Genomic DNA, 18739 nt, shown 5'->3' on the forward strand with positions numbered 1-18739 from the left:
AAATCTTAATTTTTAAAATAAAAATTGAAATTGACTAAATAAAATAAAATAATATTTAAAATTTTGGATATTTATGCTAGTCCAAAAAAACCAAAAGCTAGATGTGTGTTAGGATTGAGTTTGATTATATGACTTTTTTTATATGTTCGGCCATTCAAATATTTTAAACTTGATTTAAATAAATTTGGTTTCAATAAACTTGATTCATTTAAATTACTGAGTCTAAATCATACTGTTTCTTATTTTTGACAAAAAAAAAGGTAGTATCTTATCAACGCTTACTGAATCCTTTCTTACTGGTGGGGCCGATTTATAAACTGTGGGGACACAAAATCTATGTCATGTACTAATTAAATACCTTGTTAGCTCTCTGGAATCCATCAGAATGCAGAGAATTACCATCACATACCATAAACAATGGGTTTGAGTGCATTATTGCTTTTGAGATTGGCACTAGTTGCCTTCACCCTTGTAGCAGTGGTAGCAGCACAAGAATCGAAACCAGACTGTGATACTAAGTGCGGGGACGTAACCATCCCATATCCCTTTGGCACAAGGGAAGGCTGCTTCAAAGATGAAGCTTTTCATATAATCTGCGACAAAAAGAAGCAGCAGCAGCAGAATCCGATTCCATATTTAGGAGCAAACAACACTTTCCAAGTCCTCAACATCTCCGGGGATCGTAATGAGCTGCGCGTCTCTGTCCCGGTTCAATCTGGTTGCTATAATCCCAATGAAACAAATTATTGGAGGAAAACTTATTTAACGCCTCACAAGTTTGCCATCTCCAATAAAATGAACAAGTTCATCGTAGTTGGCTGTTACACCGTCTCTTCCCTCTTTGACCGCAAAGAAAATAAGTATAATGGCTGCGAAACGAAATGCACTGATGAGTGGAGATCCGTGACTGTTAAAACTTCCTCTGGCTTTTGTTGCCAGACCCCTTTCGACCGAGCCCTTACAAATTATTCTGTTAGTCTTTTTAATTTCTATGATGGCTCGAACGTTTCTGAGAACTTCGTGCCTTGCAGCTACTCATTTTTTGCAGAGACTAATGAATCTTTCAAGTTTTCGTACAAAGATCTCCAGAGTCTAGGGAAAAGCAACAGATCTACTGTGGTTCTCGATTGGGCTGTTGACAGTAAGAAATCTTGCGGTGGAGCTTGCAAAAGTAAAGAAAGTAGATGCGAAGAATCGGAGAGTATCAGTGGCTACTACGTCTGCAAATGCAAACCAGGGTTCCAAGGAAACCCGTACCTCTCCGATGGTTGCCAAGGTGATTTTATATTTTATAAATTACCCTCCCAATAATTTTTTTTCTATTTTCAGATATAGTTTTTTATGATAAAATAAAATGGTAGTTAATTACAAGTAGACTTGGCAATATAAGTTGAGCACTTAACCAGTTTGGCAGTGCCGGTGCTAAGAGTCTAAACGGATGTCCAGATCCCATTTATAAAGGCCTTTATAGACCTTTTGAAAATGGTTCAGGGGTCATTCAGGCCTTGGATTTTTTTTATGAAAAAATTATAAATAGACCTCATACAATATATTTATTTATAAATAAGTCATGTAAAGTTAAAAAACTGCATTCAAATTACTTGAGATTTAAGTGTAACTAGATTTAACACCGATAAAAACAGGAATATTAACCCTTTATCTGATTCAAGGAAAATGAAGGGAAAGGAAAAAAAAATTCTAATGAGTTCAATTGATTTAAAAAAATGATATTATAAAATTTTGAGAGAAAATATAAGAAGAAAAAGTTAAAAAAAATTAATTTAAAACTTTCAACCCAACTTCTTCAATTTTCAAAATTGAGTCCATTAATCCCCTCCATTTCCCTCAAATAATTAATAATTATAAACAAGAGTTGGACCTGGCAAACTAGACTAATTTTTCGCACCATGATGAATTAAGGTTTAATTTTTTGTTGAAAAATATGCAATTTAAAACTTAATCTAATAACATATCTAAAATTATTTAATAATATTTTTAATGAAAATCTATTTAATTTAACTTTAAAAAATTAAATTTAGGATACACAACTCTTAGAAGGAGGAAGAAAAATGTGGGTCACCTCAAGATATATTTCCAATTCTGGCCCACTTGTTGGTGAAAAGAATTTCAGGCCACATATTTTTTTTCATGACTTTTTTTCCTCCCTCAATTGCCAATTAGGACTATAGTTTCGCTTTGATGGTAATTATAATTACAACGGAGGGAGATTTGTGGTTAGGGTCTAAAGATAATACTTTTCATATTAAGTTGGCTTTTACTTACAAATGCAACATCAAAAGTTATAAGAAAAAATTCATAATTAATAAGTCAAATTTCTTATTTAACATTTGATATAATATAAATAGAGTGTTCATAAAATTAATTACGTCTACTTAATGCTATAATTGATCTAACTGGAATGCAAGGAAATTATAGAGCTTGTTTTTTATATTTAAATATTTAGCCTATGGCTTGTTTAAGATTAGATTTAATTAATAAAGTTATGACAATTAATTTGGCTTTCATTTATAACTATAACTTCGCCATTTACAAATAAAAATTCATAATTTACAAATCAAATTTATTGTCTAATGCTTGATATAACATGGAGTCTTCGTGAAATTAATTATGCATGCTTAAAGCTATAATTGATCTAATTAAAATGTAAAATTTGTAATTCACTATTTAATTATAACCTTAAATAGACATGATTAACTCTATAGATACTTCATGTTATATCAAGCATTAAATAAGAAATTTAATTTGTGAATTATAAATTTTTACTTATAAGTTGTGAAGTTGCAATTGTAAGTGAAAGCAATATTAATAGAGATAATATTGTCTTTACACTCTAACTTTAAATTACACTCAAAATTTAGAAACTTAGCTCTAGTTTTTTAATTTTATGAAACTTATTTGTAAATAAATCTCTTGTATCTATTCATAAATTTTTCAATTTTTTTCTCTTTTTTCTTTTGATTATTAGATTTTATATAAAATGATGTTGATATCTTACCATGATAAAATTGTGTAGTTTCGCTTTTTTTAATACTTTTCACATAAAATAATAAATCAAAACTACATCATTTTATTTTTATAAGACATCAAAATGTCTTTTAATTTTATAAGATTTAATAATAACATAAAAAAACAATGAAAATGTTAGGGCATTAATATATGGGATATTAAACACTCCAAGCTATTATAAATATTAAGTCTAGTAGAGGAGGTTGGTTCTTCAAAATACAATAAACCAATGTTATAATCCTCAGCAGAACAGGTGCCACATAGGACCATTATGAGTGAGAGAGAGAGAGAGAGAGCCCAAAACATAGCTTGTGGTCTGTAGACTATGGATCTTGTCAAGGATTTGGAAGCCATTACTCACATTACAGTTGATAACTGGAGATCATATCAGGACACATGTTCTTATCAGAATATTAGGGCATGTTTGACAATCTATTTTAAAAATAACTTTTTATTTTTTTAGAATAAAAGATAAAAAAATTTATTTGGTGACATGTTTTTAAAAAGTATTTTGAAGAATAAAAAAATAAAATATTATTCTGGGAAATAAAAAAATAGAAATATCTTTTAGGTGTTTTGGGATTATTGCTCTAGGGAACAAAAGAGAATGAAAAAAAAACTTATTTTTATTATTTTTTTCTTAAAATATATTTTACAAAACATCAATTCTCAGAATAATAAAACAAAAACAATTTTAAACCAACTCCTAATTACTTTTGTTGATTTTTACATTATTATAGCATACAAAATAGGGGTTTTTCTATAATATATATTAATTGTGCTACAATGTCTACGTGACTTCAGATGTGGATGAGTGCCTCGACAAATCCTTACATGATTGCATCGATCAGAATCATTGCCACAATTTTGATGGTAGCTACAAATGTGACTCTGGAAAGGAGTGGCTTATCATTAAAATCTCAATAGGTAAGACTACAGATTAAGAACTGTCTCTCTGAATTTTTTTTTCTTTCAAAAAAAAAATACGCGATCCCAATCTATAAGGCAAATTTGTGATGAAATTATGCATATCAAATTTAATATTTTTTAAAATAAAAATATAAACTTTTAAAAATAACCTTCATTATTTAATATTTGATTCGTCCCAAATTATAAATCAATTTTGAGGGTATTTTGTTGTCCCAAAATGAAATACAATTTGCTAAAAATAATATTTTATTAATAATAATTTTTTAATATTACCCTTCAAATTGAGAAAGAATGAGATGATTGTAGTGTAATAATTAAGTGTGTAAATTTAAAGTTATCTTAAATTAAAGACATTTTTAAAAGTTTATATTTTTATTTTAAAAAAGTAAGTATGCAAAGGGCTATTATTGGGTTTTATTTGTATGCATAATCTTATCTCAAATTGTTTTATAATTTGGAACAGAAAAATATAACTTTAAATATACACACTACAATCATTTTAATTTTATCTCCATTTGATAATTAATATTGAAAAAGTATAATTAATGATACTTTATTTTTCATCAAATTACCTTATTTTTTGGGATGATAAAATATTCTCAAAAATTGTCTTATAATTTGGGATGAAAGGAGTAGCATTTAAAATGACACATTTTTAAATATCAAATAAGTGTATAAAAAATTACATTACAAATAAGAATTTGTACTTGCTACTTGGACTAATTACTACTTTATATTCAAAATATATTTTGATATGTCAGCAAAGGTAAGACAGTCATCATAACTATGAAATAGTGAAATAAATTAAAATAAATGAATGTTCAATTGTGCATAAATATGTATCATGCATAAGAGTCCGTCCATGCAGAACGCTTGGACACTAAACTTGTATATTTAAGGTCTTTTTTCTAATTAAATTTCAGAAGAAGTAGATTTATTTTAATTTAAAAATAATTAAGTTGTAAATTTTAATAGCATTAATTAGTTAGTGACAGGATAAATAATTCATTAAAAAACTACCCAGTGTACAACAAGCCATTAAGCTTGCAAGTTTTTTCTTTGGTTTATCCACACATGGAAAACTGAAAAAAAAATTCAAAATTTAAAATCATAGCAAATAACCAATGAGCCGTGGCTCAACTGATAAGGAGTTGTGTTAGTTTAACCTATGGTCTCGAGTTCAAGTTTTGGGTATACAACTATGTTAAATATTCATTGGGAGAGCTTTGCTACCCATGTGATTCTACCCGGCTCGACCCATAAATAATATGTAATTGTATCAAAAAAAATTATAGCAAATAGATTTTTTTTCTAGTTTTAAAAATTTAACATATTTAAAAAATAAATATATTTTAGGTTATTAAATAGCAGTTTGTTTTAATGACTTTTAACTATTTAGCATTGTTTATCTTAAAGTCACTGCCATCTTTTAATGGTTAGATTAGGACTTTGTGCTGGAGAGTGATTGGAAATTATGAACAGAGTATTAGCATCTTTACATACGTTAAAATCAAAATTCAGAAGCTTCATTTGCTGAAAATATCACATATTACATTTATTCTATGGCATGTAGGTGTTATTATAGCTTTGTTGGTTGCCTTCACACTGCTCTCTGCGTTATGTTGGGCACAAAAGCAAAGAAGTCTGAAACAACTAAAAGAAAGAAATTTTGAGCAAAATGGAGGAAACTTGCTTCTCCAACAATTTTCTCAACGACAAGGATATACTGAAAGGGCCAGGATCTTTACAGAAGAAGAGCTTAAGAATGCCACAAATAACTTTGATGAAAGTAGGATTCTTGGTTGCGGAGGACAAGGCACGGTTTATAAGGGTACGTTGTCAAACAATACACCTGTTGCCATTAAAAAGTCTAGAGTTGGAGGGGATCCCCAAAATATTAAAAGTTTTATCAATGAAGTATTTGTTCTTTCTCAAATCAACCATCGGAATGTGGTCAAACTTTTGGGATGTTGTCTTGAAACTGAAGTGCCTTTATTAGTTTATGAGTTTGTAGACAATGGCACCCTTCTTGACCACCTAAGCCCATCAACAAATGATTGTTCTATTACATGGAAGACTCGACTAAGAATAGCTGTAGAGACTGCAGAGGCCATTTCATATTTACACTCTGCTGCTTCTATTCCAATTATCCATCGAGATATTAAATCTGCCAACATACTATTAGACCATGACAATAGAGCAAAGGTATCTGATTTTGGAGCTTCAAGAATTGTCCATCTTGATGAAGCTCAAGTTGCCACTGTGATCCAAGGAACAATAGGATACTTAGATCCAGAGTACCTCCAAACTGGCCAATTGAATGAAAAGAGTGATGTTTACAGTTTTGGGATTGTGCTTGTGGAACTACTCACTGGAAAAAGAGCATTTAAATTCAATAATGCAATGGCTAATCACTTTGTGTGTTCAATGAGAGAAGACCGCTTGTGGAAATTCTTGATAAGCGTGTGCTAGACCAAAAGGAGAATGCAAAACAATTGAAGGAAGTAGCCTTATTGGCACAAAGGTGCATTAGAGTTAATGGAGAGGAAAGGCCAACAATGAAGGAAGTAGCAATGGAATTAGAGGGTCTAAGAGCGATGGAAAAAAATCTTCAAGAAAAGGAGAAGGATATGATGGTAGAAGAAAGTGAACACTTACTTGGTCATTTTCCTAATGATGGATATGGGAGTGCTAGTACAAGTATTTCAGTTTCAAGTTATGCTAGAATTCAAAAGCAAATTGCCTTTGAGATTGTAGATGGAGGGCGATGATTTTATATTATTAGTAAATGCATTGTGTTTCAAATAGTCTTGTGTATTTATATAAGATATATACAATGGAATGTGAAGATAATATCTCAGTTATTTTTGCAATTAATTACCATGAATTGCAAATGGATGGGTGGAATAAACTCTTATTACCTTTACTAAGTTTGTCTCTTATTGAGTTGAAATTATTTTCTTATTGTCCTTATAGGTGTTGCCAAATTTTATTCCACCATTGTTGGCTAAAATGGCATCAGTAAGATGCAGTATCGGATGCTTTAATTTTGAAAGAATAATTGTGAAATCTCAAAAGAGGAAATTAATAACAATTGAATCTTTATTAAAATTTTTTGAAAAATAAATTATAAATATAGATTTAAATAATTGCAAATTTAGGAGTTTAAATTGCAAACAAGATATTTAAATTGTAAATGTGCCTCTCAATTTACAATTGAAATTCATGTTTGGAACCTAACAACTATTAATTTCTTCTTTTGAGACTTTACTATTATTCTTCCTTTAATTTTCACGTATATTGTATTCCACATATACAGCTCATTTGGTTCAATTCCATTGCAACCCTACAATGGTAATCCATGGTAATGGAGATCCCATTACTATTGAAAATTGTGTTTGGTTACTCAAAGTCTTTTACCATGGTAATTACTATCCTCTACAATCTTTGGAAAGTCATATTTGCTCTTGATCCTTGGTTGTTCACACATGTCATTGACGAGTTTTTAAATTTTTGTTCTAGATCTATTCTTCACATTGTTTGGCGAAAAAGCAAAAATTTGAATTTTAGATCTAATTTGTATGTTGTGTGTTGCATTTGAATGTTGAATATGTTAAAAATAAAAAGGAGATTGTGTGGACAGCTAGCTTATTGCTGCAATAGCGGAGGTCAAAGGATGGTGAAAGTGGAAGGAAAGAGGGCAAAGAAGGAAGTAAGTATACATTTAATTTTTTTTTCTATGATAAAATATAAAAATAAAATTTTCTACTGCATTCTCTTTTTTTTATTGCTCATAGATATTCTTTTATTAAAGGTAATCATGTTTGAAGCATGATCAGGTATTAAATGTAGGCACATATCTTAACGAGGATTTGAATTTTAGTTTGCTATGTTATGAGAGACCAATCCTTTTTATTAGGCCTAACTCCCATTGATTTTCCATCACATTCTTTGACATCAAACCAAATAGACGGATAGTGTGTATTGCATCGCACCCCATGCTAATCATTCTCTCTTCATTTGCAAATATGCAATTAAATCATATGGGCCCTCCCAAGTAGGTGTGGCACAGATGGTAATAGTCTAGGTTCATCAAAATCTAAGTTCATTAAACATCATTTCAGAATTCAATTCTTAAAAGTGTGTATGTAGAGTACAACTTGAGAGAGAACAACCCCTTAAATGACATTAAGATTATTTGAGGAATTAGTCTCATGGTTATTGATTGTGAGGATACCTTAAAAAAAAAAAGAATCAAATCAGCCTTTAGTTTCATAAACTGAATGAGTTGTCAGTAAAATAAAGGGATAATGGCAGTTGCCACTATTAATATATTGCATTATTTAGATAACCTAGCCATTATGCTTTGTCCTTGAAATTTGATTTTTTTGATTGTTCAAGCTATCTACATTTTCTGAAGGATTTCATCAAGCATCTTCTTCTAGATAGAAAATTTGATCTCTTAGAAAGATTTGTAATTTTAATCCATGGTATTTGAAAGCTCGAAAAGTTAGTCATTCATGATGGTCACAAGCTTGATATTTGCAAAGCCATTTAAAATTATCATCATTTGTACTACTTTCTAAAGCATATATATGCACATTGGATGAAGTCGCCTGGTTGTAATTGTTATTAAAAGAAGCCTTCCAAATTTTTAAGTAGATGGATGGAGCTTCATATGATCCAAGAAAAAATAAGAGTTATTTATAGTGTTGAAAATCTTAATTCTTAAGGATAGGCGACAAGTTGTCATGCTTGCATGGTTTAAGCGCAGAACTACTTACACGAGAGATTTTGAGATTCTCTATCTTCATTCAACTTTACTCTAGATCTTGATTATAACTCCTGCTAGGCTACTAGTGAGGACCTTCGATCTCAAGACCTCAATCTCCTTTGTTGGCCAAACTTCTTTGTAATCTTTAGTTAGAGGCTTTAATGATTGCAAAAGACATTTGCTCTCTTCTCACCAACTTCAATGTGATCTATACTGTGAGTAAGCATGGAAATAGATTAGACCTCTATTAGGCAGCCTACGGCCTGATTTGTTTAACTAAAGGGGCTTATTCTAAAAGCTTGTTTAGCTAAACAGATTAGGCCAGTAAGCTCATAGGCCGGGCTTATTTAATCATTTATATTTAATTATATGGATTTTACTTATATTTAATTTATAATTATATATTTATCACATTGTCCTTAGGTTATTTAATTTTGATCCAACTCCTGAACCTAATATGAAGATTGAGATTATTAGCGCCGCACAACTCCACTCCAAAGAGTAGACATTCCCTTCATTCTTCAAAGCGTCCCATTACAAGGCAATTACTCTTTTCCCAAAAACTTAGTTCAATGCAGTGCATCTATTTATATGCTCAATACTTTTCCTAAGTCTTTCCAATATAGGACGTAATAGTCCACTTTAGTCTTAGTGAAGCTGTGCTTTGAACTAAAGTTCTTACACTCTCACTACCCCTCACCCCTTATCTGTTTGTGCCTAACCTTTGCTCCTTCATATATGAAATTTGAAGACTCAATCTGAGCTCTAGCTATCGCTTTCTAGCCGCACTCTACCTCTCACTGTTAATATAAATGTTATACTACTTCTGTTAAAAAATATAAAATATTTTTTAAAGAGTTGAATGTTAAAAAAATATAAAGTGTTTTGAGTCTTTTAAGATGTAACTATGGCCTTTTTCTCCAAAAAATGTCCCTATTGAATAGATTACTTTATTTTTTAAAGTGTTTAATAGAGGTAAATATGAAAAAATATGGTTAGTTTAAAGACAAGTAACTATTTTATTGAAAGTTGAGATTCAATTAAAATTATCTTATATTTTTAAATGGATGAAATATTTAATTAATATTCTAGATATGTCTATATGTGCAATATATAAGAAACAGATATATGGATGCAAAAAAAAAAAATGATGGATAGATTTAGATTTCAGCTTTATTTTCTTGAAAAAGATGACTAGATATTGATAATCAAAACGCTTGTGTATGTTTTTTTTTTAATGGCCATCTAGAGTCAAGCCAAAAGGCTTGATAACTTCTTCAAATTTTGGTCGTTTTCTAGGTCAAACTATTTTTTCAGCTCTAAGCATCATATGTTTGTATATTTATTTTTTTGGCAAATACATACTTATTTCTTAAAAAAATATTTTAATCATGCGATTTTCACACAAATTTTAATTTTAAATATTTTAAAAATGAGGTCCAAATATTAATCATGTAAATTGAAAGTATTTATCGCTTACATTCTTTGAGTATAAAAGTTACTCAAAAATAGTTATTTTTTTTATAAAATCTAATTAAATTTACTTACTTAATATATTTTATGTAATTATAAAATAAAGACATATAAATTTAATTTATTCATAATATTAATAAAAATAATTTGTTGTATAATAAGTGATATATAAATTGTTCACCAAGGGTCATTTATATATATATATATATATGTATATGTATGTATGTATATGTATGTATATGTATATGCATACGTGCGCGCGTGTAATATTCATATCCTTTGATTTAATTATAAACCAACATTAGTGTACATATATATTTGTTATGAATTATATAATATATAAGAAACAGATATTTCCTAATAAAAATAGATATTCACAAGAGAAAATGACAATAAATTTTACTAAAATATATAAAAACAATCAAGTCAAAATATTATAATTTTTTTAAAATCTATAAATGTCTTTTTGATATTAATAATTTTAAATTAAATAATTAAATTGTCTCTTATTTAATAATAAGTTCATATGAAAAGTTATAATTTCATATTTAATTTTTATTATTTATATAATAAAAGTTGTGATTGTTTAAATAAAAGTTTCGATAGGTTATTTTCAAAACTTAAATTTTAATAATAAAAAAAATTCACGTAAAAAATTTTAATTTTCAATCAATTCTTATAATTTTTAAAATAAAAATTTTAATTACTTGAATAAAAATTATAATTAATTATTTTTAAAATTTGAACTTCAATAATAAAAAAAATTTTATGTGAGAAATTATTATTTTATTATTTAATTTTTTCAACTCACAAGATTAAAATTATAATTCTGAAATAAAAATTATGATTAGAATTAATTATTTTTAAATTTATTTATCAATCACACAAAAAATTTATATAAAAAGTTATAATTTTTATTCAATTTTTATGATTTATAGAATAAAAATTATGATTGAAAAAATAAGTTAAATTGTTATTTTTATTTTAAATAAAAAATAATTTAATCTTTTAAATTAAAATTATTAATATCAGAAAAATACTCAAAAACTTTAGATGAATTATAACATTTTAAAATACTTAATCATTATTTATATATTTTAATTAAATTTTATTATTTTTATTTTTATTCAGTCAAATTTAATTCCTCCTTTTTTTTTCAAATAACTTTTTCTAAAAAAAAATTGGTTGATAACAAACAGAGTGAAAACCTTCCAAGGAAACAGAAGATTACAGAGTAGGAACAATAATCCTGAGAGTATTAATCTTAGTCAAGTTACGGCATCCTCCAAAATTGCAAGAGGCTATAGAATCGTAAAACCTAGAAACCCAGACGATCCAGCAAGTTTATCGGCCACAACGCTGCGGACATAATCGTGATAGCTTGCATTGAAGTGTTCGAATCGTTGTTGAGAGGGCAGAGATGGTTCATGGAGTCAACTGAAACTCGCATTTGATTCATCGTGCCGCTAATATCGTTTGGTTAAACTCTTCACTCTTCCCAATTCTCTATTTCATCGATCCAGATACTTCATTCTTCCCAATTCAATTCCTTAAACACCACTCCGCTGCATATGACGTTGCCTTTCTCGAAAGGTGTCGACTTTGTTTCATTCCAACGTTATTGCGCTTCTGGTATGTGGTTTTTCTCCAACTGTTCCGGTGGTGAAAAGCCCTGATCGGCCATCTGTTATTGCACTTCTGTTATGTGGTTCTTTTTTTTTTTTAATTAGGTTTCCTTGTTCTTGAATTCGAACACGTGTTTTGGGTTTAGGAGCAATGGCTATCGCGCCAGCTGAACCTTGATGAGTATCCTTCATGGGGATCCAGAAGTGTTGATTGCTTGGAAAAGTTGGAGCAGATTGGCGAGGGAACTCATGGGTTAGTTTTAATTTTTTTTCCCTGTTTCCTTCATGCAGTATCACTGTACTCGTTAATTGCTATTTCTGTTTCTTAGTTTTGCAATGCTTCATAGTTTAATTTTTTTAAGCATCTGTTCCGATTTTGCTTTTGCTTTCTTTATGTTGGTGTGATGTGTTTATGGTTGTCGGCAGCAGCTTATGTTTGATCATAATATCGTTTTTCTTATTTCTTTGGTGACTTACATGGGGGCTTGTAAATATATATTGTTTAAACTTCAACTTATCAGACGCTTAGTCATTTGTGGATCATAGTGGCTAAACTTTCTTAGCTAGCTGGTAACTGGCGCTGTGTACTTGTCTATTATGTTGTTCAGTATAGAAGCTCTAGCCTCAGTTTACATGCCATATGACAGCACTGACAGGACTTCCTACATGATGAATAATGATAGTGAAGAAATGCAACCAGTGAAATAAAAAGTCTGCACTGGCAGTTCATAGTTTGTTAACAATATATCCCAAGATTTTGTTGTTGATAGAGTATAATAGTGTTGTGTCCATGTAGCTTACCCACCTAGGCTTGTGGTTGTTGTTGGCGGTTCCTAGTTTGCCAAAGTCTTGCCATAAATCTATTTATGGCACCCATGAGTGGTGAAAGATCACGCCTTTACCTTTTTAATGAGAAGACCAGATAGGATTTTATGGCCAATCAATAAAACTTTGTGAAACCTTCAGTGTGGTTAAAGGCGAGCACCTAAGGCACAAAGGCGAGGCGCTAAACAGGTTCATCGCCTCTCGCATGAAGAGAGGTGATGGGGTTAGTCAGGCACTCGCCTGAAAGTGCCTTGTGCGCCTTGCACTAACAAAAGGCGCTCGCTTGAGGGCGCCTGGTTGAAGCGAGTTGAAGAACAAGAGAATAGAAGATGAGTAGATGACGGTCGATCACTGGGCATTAAAGAAGAGACGAAGGCGACCAACTAGGACTGGGTATTGAAGAAAAGAAGACAATGACTGACTGGAACTGAGTTTTGAAGAACAAAAAAAGGTGAGGACGAGGACGATGTTGATTGGATTTGGAAGAAGAGCAGATGAGGACAACATTGACTACTTTAATCAATTGCTATTGGGTAGCGTATTGAAGAAGATGATCAGTTTGCTCTTTTTTTAATAAATAACCCTTTAAAATATGATATAAAATATGGAGAGTTATATGATATAACTTAGAAAATAGAGAAAATTTAAATTTAAAATAAGGGAGGACAATTACATAATAGAAAAGATTTAAATTTATTGCAAGATATAATCTTTGATTGAAATCTTAAACTTGACACAGAAATTATTGTGACCTTGGGAAAATTTTTAGGAAGTTTAACCCTAACTTATAGTTTTTAGGTTATAAAAGAGAACCTATTATGACCCCTTAGAAGTTCAGACCAAAGCGGCAACACCTAGAGTCTACAGCACATGGTAGCGCCTTCCTTCGTTCAGGCACATGCCTTTTTAGTGCCTTGCGCCTAAGGCATTTTATACGTTTTGCGCCTTCAGTGTGCCTTTCGCCTTTAACAACATTGGAAACCTTAAAAAACTTGTCTGTACTCTTTAGAACTGTCTTTGACCCCTGCTATAACTTACCAAGCACCTTAATAAACTATGTTAACTATGTTAATCTAATTGTCCTTTGCCCTTCACCACCTTCAGATGAACTTTTATAATGATTTGGCCTTTGCTGTGAGCTCTCAAGAGGGCTTTAGATGTTGGACCTTAGAAATTTGGCTAAAGTCAGGCCATTAGCCCAACCCAAATTGGCCTTTGATGTGAGTTCTCAAAAGCGCTTTAGGTGCGGGACCATTGAAATTTGGCAAAAGTCAGGCCCTTATCCCAACCCAAAATCAGGTCTATTTGTGATGTTTTGCCTTTGTGCTCGAGGACTGCATTCAGTTCACAAGTTTTATTTAGTTGCTGGATGGGGTGTTTGACTACTTGATAATTTAAAAGGTTTCTAGATGAGTTTTGTTGTCTATTGCATTCACCATCTTAACTCATGAATCAGATTTATTATCTTTAGCATTTTCTCTATATTACAAGGATACATATGGAACATTATTATATTTGAAGCTATTTTTCAGTTGTCACTAAATCTTATAGTTTGATATGTTTTATGATTGTAATTAAGACATGCGCTTTCCGATTCACGATACTTATCATGATTGGAATCCTATAGAATTGGTACATGTGTATGCAACCAGTTCTGTATACAATTTTGCAATAGCTTTGTTAAATATGGGGGAGGGCGAACAGCCACAATCCTTGGGCAGGGTTTCACGGTAGAAGTTCTGTATTAAGTATTTTGATTTAAGTTCTTTTCTTTCTAAAAGGTGGAATAGAATAACCCTTGAAGAGTAATGATCATACATCTGTAATGCATCAAATGTCCCATAATAGGTTCCAACTTATAGATTTGGAATCGGAAGACACCAATTACTTATTATAGGTTTCAACTCCCAAAGAAAAATAATTTGGGTTGTAGGTGTAAGAATTGCACTGCTAGAACTTTTTACTTACTTTGTAATATTTTCTATTCTTAAATTTCCCTTTTAAGGCATATGCTTGAGTTATAGCCTGCAGGTAGAGTTGTTTGCCTATTTCTGCTCCAAAATATCTTGTTTCTGGGTGTATTCTTCATTGCTGACACTGCAACTGCAAGAAGGAACTGATCTATACCTTTGTACATGGCTAGAGAAATCAGAACAGGTGACATTGTTGCTTTGAAGAAATAAGAATGGACAATGAGAGAGAGGGTGTGTCTCTTCCATCACCTTGCTGAATGTTATTTGCTCTATTATGGGTGCATACGATAATTCTGTTTACAGTCCAGTTGATGTTTTCACGATGAGAATTTCAAGTAACACTTCGTAATTGAGAAAGTATTATTGGTTGTTCTCGTCTGCTGCTAATTTTGTATCACAAGGTTCTTCCCTGAATTTTTGCTTTTTTGTTGCAGTTTTTTATAACTGCTATTCGTGAATTCAAAATTCTGAAGAAATTACAACATGAAAATGTTATTAAGTTGAAAGAGATTTTGACATTGTCACTCCCAAAAATCAAGATATGACTGGTACAGGACATGTGTAAAAGCCCACATCCTTTATGCCTTCAAAGGGAAAACATCTTATTTTTAACCACAAACGCACTTCTGTTATAGAATAGAATTCTTTCAATATTATTAAATATTTTTAGTTGCCAATTTTTGGTAAAAATTTTGACAAAATCTTCTTTATAAATAGAATCTTTTAAGGGAAAAATTTTTTTAGAAGTGAACTCAGTTTAATTAAAGAAGAGCCTTGCTCCACGCCAACAAGTCTTGCGACATCACTCAATAAGGTAATGATCCTGCTTATGGTTTACATAGAGCATATAGAACTTAATTTATAAATTATAATATATAAAATTAGGTTCGACAACAAATAAAGATTAATGGAAATAGGTTTTCAATTCCCAATTGGTAATCATTAATCAACTCCACAATGTTCAACTAGAGGTACAAGGCTAGTAACATATTATCAGAAACCAAAAATAAATTTTTTTAGTAAAAAATATCCCAACAATAAAATTAAAAGAATCAAGATGAGTAAACTAAAGTAATTATATACAAATTAAAGAGAGAACATTAGGTATAATATAATCACTGATCTTAGAGATTAAGAGATTCTATATAACATTAAAAATATTGAACTATTAAATTTATAATAACAAAGCAACCTTAATACTTGTGAAATAAAATAGATTAATAAATAAATAAAAATAGTAACATTTGTTATTCAAAATTAATGAAGTGTATATTCACAAATCAATTAAAAACTAATATTCTAAGGACTTTGCGGAACAAGTAACAAATATGAACACACAGTCCACGAGGGTAAATAATCAAAAGCGATTTAGGCCATGAAAATAAAGGTGAATACATAGTTCACAAGGGTAAGTAACTAAACGCAGCCTCAACGATGAAAATAAATGTGAATGCATTGTCTATGAGGATAATACTAACCAAATGCGACTCAAAGCCTTGAAATCAAATACAAGTATGAAACCCATGAATAACAAACGTGGTTGCGACGCTCAGAAAAGTTAAACTAGCTAGTTATAACTATGGCCTACTAAGGACTAACAAAATTATCATTAGCAATCAACGTTTTACATATAGTCCTTTTAAAATTCATTTTCAAACATGCGAGAAAATAATTACTATTAAAAGTATAATTTTTTTTATCAATATCAAACTTGCATGAATCATTTAAAATATCAATCATTCTCAATATGAAAATTCATAATTGTCTTATAAATTTCTTCATCATGGATAATTTCCATGATTGTCAATGTTTATCAAATAAAAGATCACTGAAACTTGTAAAAATATTTTCTTGAATCTAAAGAATATCTTTTGCATGAGAATGTACATACATGTAAAAAAATTTGTCTATCTTTCACCATACATGCTATAACTTTAGGAACTCATTTAGGGCTTGTTTGGTTGTCATTTTCATTTTTTGTTTCCAAAAGTTGTTTTATAAAACAATTTTAAAAACTGTTTTTGAGAACAAACATAAAAACTTATTTAGTAATAGTAATCCAAAAACAGTTTTATAAATTTATGAGATGGGTGATTCTATTTTTTCGAGACAAAATTATAGCGTTTGCCATTAATTAGAACAATTCTCATTTCTTGATTCCCGCTTTTTCTTTGTAAAATTAAAAAAATAGGAACAGAAACAACTAAAAGTTGTTTTGGTTTTCTTGTATTTAAAAGCAAAAAATTAAAAACTGTTTTCAAAACAACAATTAAAAAATAATTAACCAAACAAGTTTTTTGTTTTAAAAATATTAAAATAAAAAAATAGCTTTTAAGAATGGTAAAAAAACAGGCCCTTAATCAACAAATAATTCAATATTCGAAATAGTACACATGATCTATTTAAGAAAAATAATATTCTAATAAAAAAATTATTGATAAATTAATTGAAATATTATCTACTTATCATAATATTCTCAAATATATAATTTATTAAATTGTCCGCACTTTAATTCTCTAATGTCCAAATATTATTATTTCTTTTATACACTTTTTAAATTCAAAATTCTTCAATTCAACAAATTTAGAGAATTGAAAAAGAAAATCTTAATATCAACCTTTCACAAATAAAATGCTATATTGGGCTTAATTAATAAATCTTTGACAAATATATAAACAACACTCAACGTTTCCAAATCTGCCTGTAGAAAATAAAAAACTTCTATTATGATATAATTAATATTATCAGTTGTGTCTATTTAATTTTCATAAATTTCATTCCTCAAACATTTTATCAACCAGTCTGTTTGAACTTAAAAGCTAACAGAAGAAACAACAAACTTTGTTCTTGAATTATTGACCTTCAAAATTTTCTAACTACATTTTCATCCTTGTATTACAGAGAATAATTGCCTATTATAACAATAAACTCGACAATAATACACTTATCACATTCATTTACTACCAAAAACTAACTTCGTCTGATCAAACAATTATCAAATACCTTATGTGCATTCAAACTTAAATCATACAATAACCATTTTATTCTTTAAATATCTTTCCCAAAAGTTTTCTAAACATCCATATAAATTTACCAGACTTTTCAAATTTCATTCATTCAACTAAAATCAATTTAAATTCAAAGAAATACCAAATCTAAACATATATTCATCATTTAGTGGCCACCAAAAAATATATAACATAGTTACCTATCAAAAGTGAAATTCTTAATCTTCAATTTAAACTTGTTAGAACGTTCAATAATAAAGCAAAATTTCAAAATTTCAGCAATCAATTCCTAATCAAAATTTTGGCAATTCCCGAATCACAATACATACCCAAATTTGACGAGGAAGAGATTGAAAGTTGGCTCACACCATCGAAGCAAAGAGGAAATAAGGGAGGAGATCTAAGCTCCCTCCACCCAAAATTGCAGTGACGGAACATGAAGATGACTACTAATCTTTCTTATAACATCTACTTCAAAATTTATAAAAATACACTCAATTTTTTTTTTTATATTTTGGAGTTATTACAGACATCGCGAGGTAAAGTTTTTAAATATCTAAATATTTGTTGTTATATAATTTTCCCCTTGCTATTAAAATGACTGGTCTTCTTATCCCCAGGCCCCGAGAAAGATGAGCAAGGGAAGCCAGGGAAGACTAAAATGAATTATTATTAAAATGCGAATGGATTATTGTTTTTTTTTTTCAAATAGAACTTGTTGGTGGTCCTTATCTTAATTAATTTTTTTGAGGGGAGCTGGCTGTAATTCTCCTTTTATTAAATTGGGATAAAGCAACTTTTAATCCCTTACATTTTGGAATTCTATTAATTTAGTCCCTTAACTTTAATTCTATCATTTCAATCCTTAATGTTTGCTTTGATTATCAAGTTATTGATTTAAGCTTTGTACGAAAAAGTAGCCTTAAAAAACTAATGTGGAAATTAAATTGCTAATGCAGGAATATACACATGGATTAAATATGCCCTAGTAAAAGTGTATAATATTAAATTATAAATTATAAAATAATAAAGTAAATAACAAATAAGTAATTAGGACTTGATAATTTGGTTGATATGTTTTATTTAATCAACATGCATATTCCC

General features: G+C 29.7%; 1 protein-coding gene and 1 long non-coding RNA gene across 3 annotated transcripts; both read left to right on the top strand.

Annotated features, from left to right (window-relative positions):
* The first annotated feature begins 417 nt into the window (after positions 1–417).
* On the top strand, positions 418–6728 carry LOC129317318 (wall-associated receptor kinase 3-like). Its single transcript, XM_054961666.1, is given in 4 exon segments — positions 418–1276; positions 3832–3954; positions 5531–6400; positions 6403–6728. Coding segments are annotated over 4 exon segments (2178 nt in total).
* A 4695-nt stretch (positions 6729–11423) lies between these two features.
* On the top strand, positions 11424–15001 carry LOC129318796 (uncharacterized). 2 transcript variants are annotated; one of them, XR_008595308.1, is made up of 3 exons: positions 11424–11836; positions 11976–12082; positions 14679–15001. It is a non-coding gene; the product is annotated as an uncharacterized LOC129318796 (long non-coding RNA). The 2 variants fall into 2 exon arrangements; XR_008595309.1 differs by having other exon boundaries at positions 14686–15001.
* Positions 15002–18739: the final 3738 nt, after the last annotated feature.

This window comes from Prosopis cineraria, unplaced genomic scaffold (genome assembly GCF_029017545.1).
Source record: "Prosopis cineraria cultivar Desert tree isolate PC_DT_omini unplaced genomic scaffold, ASM2901754v1 PC8, whole genome shotgun sequence".
In the NCBI taxonomy this organism is placed as follows: domain Eukaryota; kingdom Viridiplantae; phylum Streptophyta; class Magnoliopsida; order Fabales; family Fabaceae; genus Prosopis; species Prosopis cineraria.